We start from the raw sequence: 11,106 nt of genomic DNA on the forward strand, positions 1-11,106 counted from the left end.
TTTTTCAGTGCTCTCAAGTCCTCGTTCGTAACAGGGTAAAGGAGCCCTGGCCGAGGCTCTGGCCCTGGGGCACACAGGGATGCTGCCGGGGGTCCCTGTCCCCCTGTCCCACCCCCAGGGCCCCGGCCCCCGCCCCCATGTCAGGCTCTGGGGTCGATCTCGTGGAACATCCTCTGGGGGAGGCTGCAGCACCGGGGGCAGGAGGGGCCTGGGGGGACAGGGGACCCCGCTGTGCACGAGCAGGGTTGGACTGCTCTTGGGGGGAACTGTGAGGGGGGCCAGGGCAGAGTGACCTCCCCAGTGACCTCACACAGCCCCTGGGATGTCACATAGTCCTCTGTGATGGCACAAAGCCTCCTGTGATGTCACACAGCATTGTTGTGATGTCACAGCCCACTTTGGGATGTCACACAGCACCCTTATGATGTGTCAGAACCAACTCTTGGATGTCATCCTGGAATGTCATTCAGCTGCACTGTGATATCACAGAAGACTCTGTGATATCACAAAGTCACCCTGTGATGTCACTGTCTGTTCTGTGATGTCACAGCCTGCTCTATGATGTTATACAGCCACCCACTGATGTCACAACCCACTCTCTAATTTCACTGGGCTGCCCTCTATGATGGCAGGATCTCCTCTCTGGCCTCACAATCTACTCTATGATGTCACAGGGAGCTCTGTGATGTCACAACCTCCTCAGTGATGTCACAAAACCCTCTCTGTAATGTCATACTGCCACTCTGTAATGTCACAGCACACATTTTGACCTCACAGCCAGCTCTATGATGTCATACAGCCATGCCATGATGCCACAGCCTGCTCTGGGATGTCACAGATTCCCCTCTATGATGGTGTAGCTTCTCAGTGACCTCACGCAACAAACTCTCTGTGATGTCATTGCCCAATCTGTGACCTCACACAGCCCACTCTGTGCTGTCACACAGCCCCTTGCTGGCATCACAGATGCTCTGTGCCTCTATGACACAGCCACACAGGTGCTGCTGTGACACAGCCCCCTCTGGGACATCCCACAGCCCCTGGCAGTGCTGAGCCCCTGTGAGCTCTGTCTGTGCCCTGCTGGTGTCCCTGAGGTGCCCTGGCAGTGTCCCAGCCCTGCTGGGCTGTGCACAGGAGCTGCTCCTGGCCAGAGCTGTCTCTCAGCAGCGCTGCCCTTGCCAGGAGCTGCCTCTGGGCCAGGAGCCCGGCCCAGCTCAGCAGCACAGACACAGCACAAGGACTTTAATCACCCTCTGGGGCTCTGCTGCTCTTTGCATCAGACTCAGTCCCTCAGAATGCGCTCAAAGAACTTCTCAAGAATTCAAAGTGTGGTTGAAACACTGAAGTTTCTCATACATAAAATAGATTCTTCTGAGGGACAAGACTGACAATATGTCCCCAGGTTCCAGCTAGACCAGAACACTGGAGGCAGTGATGACAGGTGGGGACAAGCAAGGCCAAGGTGTCTCTGGTGCTGAGCAAACCTGGATGTGTTTTAGGAATGCAAAGGGCCAAGGCCTGAGCCCCAGTCCCTGGCAAGGCACACCCTGTCCCTCCCTCATTGCTCGGGGCTCTTCCCAGGATGGGCACTGGGATGTGGGGATGTGCAATGCCAAGGGCAGGACCGTGGGGTGGCCCCTGCCAGGCTGCTGAGCAGGGACAAGGAGGCAATGAGGCCCCAGGCCTGCAAGGGTCACCTGTCGCCTCGTGGCCCCAGGGCCAGCAGCCATGGCCAAAGTGCTGCAGGAGTTGGCTCTGTCAGGGCCTTGCAGCTGCTGCCCATCCCTGTGCCCTGTGCAGCCCAGGCTGTCCTACGGTGTCCCTGCCCTGCGCCTCTGTCCCTGCAGGCTGTCGTCATCCCCCGGCTGCCCCACCTGGCTGGCCCCTTCCTTTGCTGACAGCTCTGCCTCCTGCCTGCCTCTGCCTGCCCACACAAAGCCTTGGCCTTGATACCAAAAGCGTTCCATTTTTCCTGTTCATGTGGGCTTTTAGCACAGGAACAAGGCATGCAGGGGCTGCTTTCCCAGCAAGGATTGTTGGAAGACAAGAAGAAAACATCTGTCTCAAGGATGCAGTGATAGAAAAAAGAAGGACTAAAACTGGGAACTTGGGGTGGGTTTAATGGTAATGGGTAAATGCTAATACACATTTAACAACTGTGTATAAATAACACACTGGTAGAATTACTTGTCCACATAAGGTTAGGAGTTATCCCTCACAAGACCTCAGGCCTGAATAAATAATACCCTCTTAATTAGTAAAAAGGTGTTAAGGAGTCTTCTTCTGATATTTCAGAGATTTGGTGACTGAGGGGCCTCCTAGAACCAAGGAGTCAGCTGTGACACTGTGCAAACTCATGTAACAAAGGGTCCATGGTGACACAGCAGAACCCCATGGAACCAAAATCCATTCTGGCACACTGGGGTCACATTGAACCAATGGTCCATTGTGATACTGTGGGTCCAAGGAGACCATTGTGACCCTGAGAAACCTCTTGGAACAAAGGGGCCATTGTGACACAGCCAGGCCTTATGGAAACACGGGTCCATTGTGGCACTGCAGAACCTCACGGAACCAAGGGGACTGTCTTTTACTGGGGAACCTCGTGGAACAAAGAGACCATGGGGACACTGCAGAACCAAGGAGATTGTTGGTGGCAGTATGAAAGCTCATGGAAGCAGAAGTCCTTTGTGACATAGCAAAGCCTCATGGAACCAAGGGTCCATTGTTAAATTGTGTGGCCTCATTGAACCATGAGCCATTGTGACACAGCGTTACCACATGGGGCCAAGGGACCACTATGACACTGCGGATCCAAGGACATCATTCTGACTGAGGAACCTCATGGAGCCAGGAGTCCATTGTTCCACTGTGGGGCCCTGTGGAGCCAAGGGGACAACAGTGACTTTCTGGGGCCTCATGGATCAATGGAGACTCTTCTGACACTTTGGGACCCACAGGAACCAAGGGGCCATTACAGCATGGAACAGCAGAGTCTCATGGAACCAAGGGGACTACAGTGACACTGTGGGTGTCCATGGGATGAAGGGTCCAATGGAACCAAGGATACCATTGTGACACTCTGGGGCCTCATGGAACCAAAGGTCCATTGTGACACATCAGGACCTCATGAAACCATGGAGGCCATTTTTTACACTTTGAGGCCTTGGGAAACCAAAGGGCCATTGACGCACTTCAGAGCCTTGTGGAGCCAAGGGGACCAGAGTGACACAGTGGGACTCAGTGAAACCAATGGTCTGTTGTGACACCTTTGGAATCATGGAGACTGTTGTGACACCAGAGGCCTTACTGAGCAAAGGGGCCATTGTGACAACACAAGGCCTTCCTGAAGCAAGGAACCATTGTGACACTATGGAGTGTTGGCAGGTCAAGGGGCAGTTGTCACACTGTGTGGCACCATGGAACCAAGGAGTCCATTGTGACCCTACAGGGCCCTGTGGAACTAAGGATCCATGGAACAGTGCAGGACCCCATGGAACCAAAGGTCCACTGTGACATTGCTGGGCCTCATGGAATCCTGGAGGCCATTATGACACTTTGAGGCCTCACTGAATCAAGGGGCTCTGCAGGGCCTCATGGAACCAAGGAGACCCTTCTGACATTGTGAGTCCCCATGGAACCAAGGGTCCATTGTGACACCGTGGTACCAAGGAGACCCCTGTGACACTGCAAGGCCTCATGGAAGCAAGGGACCATTGTGACACTGTAGAGCCTCATGGAAACAAGAGGTGAGTGTGACACTGCAGGGCCTGATGGAACCAAGGGAACAGGGGACAGGTCTGGTTGGCTTGGCCTGACTGGTCCAACTGCCCTTGGCTTGTTGAGGATCTCCTCTCTGTACCCTGAAACCCTGGGGCTCTGGGCTTTCCTTCAGATAGAAACAACTGTCCTTCTCATTCAAGTATCCATGGCCAAAATGAGATCTCCCCTTCAAAATTCCCAATATCCAGGGATTGCTCCCAGATAAAGATGCCATTGCCAACAAGTCTGGCTGACCTTTTCTTCCTGATAGCTGGTTCTTACCTGCCTTCAAACACTGAGGCTCTGTGCTTCCCTTCCTATGGAAAAGAACCCTCCCTCCTGCAAAGGCACCCCTGGCCAAAATGGGTACTTTTCCTCCAAAATTCCCTTTATGCAAGGGTTTCACCCAGACAGAAGCTGTCCAGACAGACTGCTCTGGCTGGCCTTGGCCTCTGGTGGTCACCTCTATTCTGCCCTGAAGCACTGGGGCTCTGCCCTTTCTTTCCTATGAAAAAGAACCATCCTTCTTCTCCAGGTGCCCATGGCCAAAATTGGGATTCCACCTCTCAAAGTCCTATATCCAAAGATTGCCAGACCTGCCAATACAGACATGTCTGGCTGTGGCCTCCTGAGGGCTGACTCTCACCTCCCTTCCAAACACAGGGGCTCTGTGCTTTCTTTCCTATTGAAAAGAACTGGCCTTCTCCTCCAGGCAAGAAGGGCTGAAATTGGGATTCCACATTCAAAATTTTGAATATCCAAGGGTTGGTCCCAGACAAATCTGCTAGGACAAACAAGTCTGGCCTTGACCTCTAGTGACTGCAGGTCATCAGCCCCTCAAACACGGGACCTCTGTGGTTTCCTTCCTGTGGATACCATTGTGAGACTGAGGGGCCTCATGGAACCAAGGACATCTTTGTGGCTCTGCTGGGCCACGTGGTCCCAAGGGGCCAGTGTGAACCAGCAGGGCTTTGTGGAACCAAGAGGCCACTGCTGCATTTCAGGGCCTCGTGGAGCCAAAGGGCCATTGTGATCCTGCAGGGCACCGTGGATCCATGGAGAGCATTGTGGCATTGCAAGGCCCCATGGAATAATGGAGACCATTCTCCCACTGTGGGGCCCCACAGAAGCCAAGGGCCATTGTAACCCTGCAGGGCCTCATGGAAGGAAGGAGCCATTGTGACACTTGAGAAGCAAGGAGAAAATTGTGACACTGTGGGTCTGACTGGCTTGGCCTCCAAGGGGCCCTCTGACAGGTCTGGCTGATCTTGGAATGTTGAGGGATGCCTCTCATCAGCCCCTGGAGAACTGGGGCTCTGTGCTTTCCTTCCTATGGAAAAGAACCGTCTGTCTTTCCAGGTGCCCCTGGCTACAATTGATATTCCCCCTGAAAAATTCCCTATATGAAAGGGTTCTCCCAGACAAAACCGTCCAGGACAGAGAGGTCTGGCTGGCCTTGGCCTCTGGTGGTCACCTCTCATCTCAAGAGAGCCCTGAGAAAAATATTTGAACAGGTTTGACTGCTGGGACATCAATGGTTCTCTTGTTCTCTGAAAAATTCAGAAGCTCTTCGGAGCATATGTATCATCATTTTGTGATTGAGTATTATGCAAGAAATATTACTTTCAGATAAAAAACATTATTTTTATCACTCTACCAGTGTTATCTGACACAAAACACCTCCTCTACATATGGATCCAGGTCACCTGTATAAGCAAACCCAAAGAAGAATCCAGCAGGAATTATGTCTCTGCTCCCATCTGTCCCATGTCCTCTGGAGCTGGAGGTGCAGCACAAGCCCTTGTGAGGGGTCAGGAGGTCACAAGCTCAGCTCCCACACAGAGAACTTGCAGACCCTGGGGTGCTCTTCTTGGCCCCTGCATGCTCAGCCAGGCTGAGATGGACACTGATGGTGTCTGTGCCAGCCTCTCTGAGCCCAGCCCAGCTCCCTGAAAGCTCTCCCAGCTGCCCTGAGCTCTGGGCAGCACCAAGGGCCTCTGGCCAGCCCAGCCCAGCCAGCTCTGGCCCCACAGCTCTGCTCAGGCCAGGCTGCTCTGAGCACTGGCCCCACGGCCTCAGCCCCTGGCAAGGACACAGCAGCAGCTGCAGCTGCCACAGGACTCAGCCCCACCATGGAGGAAGGGGCTTGGCCAAGGCACAAGGAGGCTCCCTGGGTGCCCTGCTCCCCTCTGGCTGAGGTGCTGAGAGCTCTGCAGCCCCTGCTGCCATCCCATCTGCCCAGGGCAGCACAAGAGCCCCGGCCTTGGGGCCCTCCAGAGCTGCTCCTGCTCCAGGCCCAGGGCCCATCCCAAAGCTGGGGCAGCCACAGAGCTGTGCCCATTTCTGTTCATTGCTGCTCTGATGGGGATGGATCCTCAGCCACTTGGATGATGCTGATGAATTTTAATCGTCCAGAGACCTCTTCTTTCTTGAGGTTTTCGGTTCAGGAATTCAGTGAGAAAAGCATAAAACATTTTTTCAAAGCACCTGAACAAGAAAAGGCCCATGGAATAATTTAAATTTTCAATTCTTCTGTGGTTAATTAGACAGACTTCAGAAGTGAATTCAAAGTGAAGATATTTTATTGGAAACAATGCAAAGTGAACAGTTTTGTCCTGTTGTCTATTCCTATTTATAGATTGGTATCAGCAATGACCTATTGATATTGACCCCCCGCACCTTCTGATGTAGTCTGAATAGATATGAAGATCAAGACCCTTCATGGCTGACAATTGTCACCCTGGGTTTTTGAGATTTCTAGAAAGGCCTTCTGATATTGACATTTTTGTAAAGAACTTTCCCACACACTTTTCTGTAAACAACTTATAGTTGACATTCTTGTGAAAACGGACATTGTTGACGGACTGCTGGTTAAGCCAGTGTCTGTGGAGAGATGGCACTGTCACCCTCCAATCCACTGTCACCTTTGTAAAACTATAAATTATGGAGTCAGAGAATAAACGCCCTCTTTTCCTTCTCACCTGGAGAGCGGTGCGTGTGTGCGTTTTTTCATGTCCTACAGCGACAGACAATCAGTAACATTTTGTCATTACTCCCTCCCCACCATTTCCCTCATCCAACCCCTGGCACTCCTATGGATCACGAACAGTGTGGCTGGCAGGAGGAGTGCAGCGATTTTTTCCCTGTGCTCAGCACTGGTTGGGCAGCGCAGTGTTAGGTCACAAGAACTGGCAGCCCAGGGAGGTGGGTGAGTCACCATCCCTGGAAGTTTTTAGGGAAAGACTGGATGTGGCACTCAGTGCCATGGTTTGGTGACAAGGTGGTGTTGGGTCCCACGTTGGACTTGATTCTCTCCACGGTCTTTTGCAGCCTGGTTGATTCTCTGATGATTGGGACACTGCAGGGCCCTGGGGAAGCAAGGGACTATTGTGACACTGCGGGGCATGGTGACACTGTGTACGACATGGCAGCACAGAGCCAAGGGGCCATTGTGACACTGTGGGGCTGAGTGGAAGCAAGCAGTCCAATGTGACACTGCAGGGCCTTGGGGGACCACAGTTCCATTGTGACATTGCAGGGCCCAAGGATCCAAGGGACTTTGTGACACCAAGTGGTCCCAGGGAACAAAAGAGACATTGTGACACTGGGAGGCCTCATGGAATCATGGAGACCATTGTGACACTGGGGGACATCATGGAACCATGGTGACACCAAGGTGGCTGGGTGTAAGTGTGGATCTGCTGGAAGGCAGGAGGGCTCTGCACAGGGCTCTGGACAGGCTGGATCCAGGGGCCAAATCCAAAAAGGTCAGGTTTAACATGTCCAAGTGTCGGATCCTGCACTTTGGCCACAACAAGTCCTGCAGCACTACAGGCTGGGGACAGAGTGGCTGGAGAGCAGCCAGGCAAAAAGGGACCTGCAAGGACTGATGGACAGCAGGCTGGACATGAGGCAGCAGTGTGCCCAGGTGGCCAAGAAGGCCAATGGCTGCTGGCCTGGCTCAGGAATGGTGTGGCCAGCAGGAGCAGGGCAGTGATTCTTCCCCTGTGCTCAGCACTGGTTGGGTAACAGCTCGAGTGCTGTGTCCAGTTCTGGCCCCCCAGTTTAGGAAGGACATGGAGGGGCTGGAGTGTGTCCAGAGAAGGGCAACAAGGCTGGTGAGGGGTCTGGAACACAAGTGTTGTGAGGAGTAGCTGAGGGAGCTGGGGTTGTTTTTCCTGGACAAGAGGAGGCCCAGGGGACACAAGGTGGTGTCAGGGCACAGGTTGGACTTGATGATCTCCAAGGTCTTTTCCGCCCATGCGGATTCTGGGATTCTCTGAAAGCACCCTTGGAGCAGTTGCAGGAGGAGGCCTGGGACTCCTCTTCATAGGCTCCAGCAGCCCAGGTCCGTCAGTTTCTCCTGCCAGCCCCAAAGCCCATCCTGTCAGTCCTGCAGAGCCTCTGCAGCTCCTCCTCATTGCCCAGAACAGGGAGCCCACGAGGCAGACACAGCAGCCCAGATGTGCCCCCCTGGCCTGTGGTGCCTGTGGCAAGGGAGCAGCAGGAGGCACTGCAAGAGCCTGCAGACAATTCCTGCAGCACTTGTAGGAAGATCCTGCTGCCCAAGGGATGTTCCCATGGTGCCAAGTCAGGAACTGCAATGGGGAGTGGTGCCAGAGAGAAAAGGGCAAACAGGGATGGGCTGTTTGCAGGGAAGGGAACAGGGGTGGGCAAGAGGAAGAAATTTGTAGCAGGAAGAGTAAAGAAAGCAGAGGTGAAGCAAAGGAAATGCTCAGGGCAGTTTGGGGGTGGCTGCCAGGTAGCCATGGCTCTGAGCAACAGTGTCTGCAGTGGGACAGGAAAGTCCCAGCTGAATGGAACAAAATTTCTGACTGACTGCAGAGGTCAGGACAAAGCTGATTTGTTTCCGTGCCCTTGCTGGCCCCAGGGGCTGATGGCATTTGTGCTCCCTCAGGTTCATGTCCCCACACCAACAGCATGGGGGTGCTCCCCCCTGCTCTGTGCAATGCAAACAGGGGCTCCTGAGCCAGTGCTGCTGTGCCTGTGCCTGCAAGGATGCAGCACCTGTGTGAGCTTGGGGAGAGGTCAGGGCTGCAGAGGGGAAATGTTGTTGGCAGCTCCATGAGGACGCTCTGGGACGCTGCCGTGTGCTGTCCAGCACACTGGGGATGGATCAGCCCCTGCTCTGCTGCTCCTTCCCATCTTCCCCAGGGCCCTTGCAGAGCACCAGCCATGCTGTTTGCCCCCTGCCTGCCCACAGCCAGTCTGCCGGCTGCTTACAAGGGTTTTCTGTGCTCAGCATTGGCCTGGGTGTGTTCTTGAGAGAGCCTGGGCAAGGAGCCTGGAGGCCCCAGGGCCTGGCCTGAGGCGTCAGCACTGCCCCAGTAGTGCCCATGGCCTGTCCCTGCTGCAGCCCCAGCACTGCCACCCCAGGACTGTGCCCGGCCCCGAGAGCACTCAGGCCCTACAGCAACACCAGGGCCACCAGGGCAGCGGGGCAAGGCCACGGGAGCAGCACTGGCAACACCAAGTGCTGCTGCTGCTTGGCACAGCTGCTGTGCCAGCACTGATCTGCCCCCAGCTCTGCACACAGACATTGCTGCTGCAGCTCCAGAGAAGGCAACAAAAGGGCTTCTCTGTAGAAGACTCTGCTGGGAGATCCTTTAGTTCCTTTAAAGCCATTGAGAGAACAGTTCTTTGTTGACATGCTCTGGGGCAACAGTAAAAGTGGAGAGAAACAAAATAAGAAATATCACAAGCAATGCCATTTTTGTGGACAATGTTAAAAATGGAAATCACAGGAAAAAATCCCACAACCAAACCCAAAAAGAACAATCAAAGATTACTTTTATTACAAATGATTTGCAGAAATTGACCATCAGTTTAACGTTCCTGAAAGCATCCAGTCATCAGTTTCCACACTTCAGCCTTGAGCTCCTGGTTCCTCAGGCTGTAGATGAGGGGGTTCAGGGCTGGAGGCACCACCGAGTACAGAACTGACACAGCCAGATCTAGGGATGGGGAGGACAAGGAGGGGGGCTTCAGGTAGGTAAACACTGCAGTGCTGATGAACAGAAAGACCACAGCCAGGTGCGGGACGCAGGTGGAAAAGGCTTTGTGCTGTCGCAGCTCAGAGGGGATCCTCAGCACAGTCCTGAAGATCTGCACATAGGAGAAAATAATGAACACAAAACAACCAAGAGCTAAACTCACACTAAGAGCCAGAAGACCAAGTTCCCCGAGGTAAGAGTTTGAGCAGGACAGCTTGAGGATCTGCAGCACCTCACAGAAGAACTGTCCCAGGGCATTGCCATGGCACAGGGGCAGGGAAAATGTATTGACCGTGTGCATGAGAGCATTGAGAAAACCACTGGCCCAGGCAGCTGCTGCCATGTGGGCACAAGCTCTGCTGCCCAGGAGGGTCTCGTAGTGCAGGGGTTTGCAGATGGACACGTAGCGGTCATAGCACATGATGGTCAGGAGATAAAACTCTGCAGAGATGAAAAAGACAAAAAAAAAGAGTTGAGAAGCACATCCTGTGTAGGAGATTGTCCTGGTGTCCCAGAGAGAATTGTGCATTGCTTTGGGGACAGTGGTGCAGATGGAGCCTAGGTCAGTGAGAGCCAGGTTGAGCAGGAAGAAAAACATGGGTGTGTGCAGGTGGTGGCTGCAGGCTACGGCACTGATGATGAGGCCGTTGCCCAGGAGGGCAGCCAGGGAGATGCCCAGCAAGAGGCAGAAGTGCAGGAGCTGCAGCTGCCGTGTGTCTGCCAGTGCCAGCAGGAGGAAGTGGCTGATGGAGCTGCTGTTGGACATTTGCTCTAGCTGCACTTGAGGATCTGGTCATGGAGAAAGAGGACAGTGAAGGGTTAGAGGAGATACCAGTAAAAAAATTTAAAGCCATTTCCCATACACCCTCCTCTGTAACACACATGGACAAAACTCTGTGTTTAAGAGTTCTGAGGTTTTCTTTTTAACCTCCCCCATATCTGTCCTGGTGTTCTTGGATATCAGAAACCGTTAGCATATTTGCTGCCCTCTGGTAGTAGAGAGAGAGTTCCCTGAGGCAAGATGATGAGTGGAGAGTGAGGGGAGATGGTCTGTAGCTTCATTTCGTTTGGCATTTCTCTGGGTTTTCACTTTTCTCAAATGGAGGATATTGACACTCTCTTGTTTTTCTTAAAAAACCCCGAGGTACTGCTGAGAGCAGATGGAACCACACAGACCAGCTCCACATTTCTAGCAAAGGACTCACATTGTTCATTTCAGCATTTTCAGTGTCGGAACGTCTCTGCCTATCCCCATCAATCTTATACCTAAGAGATAGTCTAGGACAGGTTTGCACCCTGGATTACTGCTCCCAGCTTGGACTGAAATCTC

General features: G+C 53.3%; 1 protein-coding gene across 1 annotated transcript; it reads right to left on the minus strand.

Moving 5' to 3' along the window:
* Positions 1 to 9,609: 9,609 nt before the first annotated feature.
* Positions 9,610 to 10,542, minus strand: LOC311165929 (olfactory receptor 14J1-like; the record flags this gene model as incomplete). Its single annotated transcript, XM_084227415.1, has 1 exon — positions 9,610 to 10,542. The coding sequence occupies one exon, from the start codon at positions 10,540 to 10,542 to the stop codon at positions 9,610 to 9,612; it is 933 nt and encodes a 310-aa protein (XP_084083541.1).
* Between the last annotated feature and the right edge of the window lie 564 nt (positions 10,543 to 11,106).

The sequence above is a fragment of the Fringilla coelebs genome, assembly GCF_963513975.1.
Source record: "Fringilla coelebs genome assembly, contig: SCAFFOLD_33, whole genome shotgun sequence".
Classification (NCBI taxonomy): domain Eukaryota; kingdom Metazoa; phylum Chordata; class Aves; order Passeriformes; family Fringillidae; genus Fringilla; species Fringilla coelebs.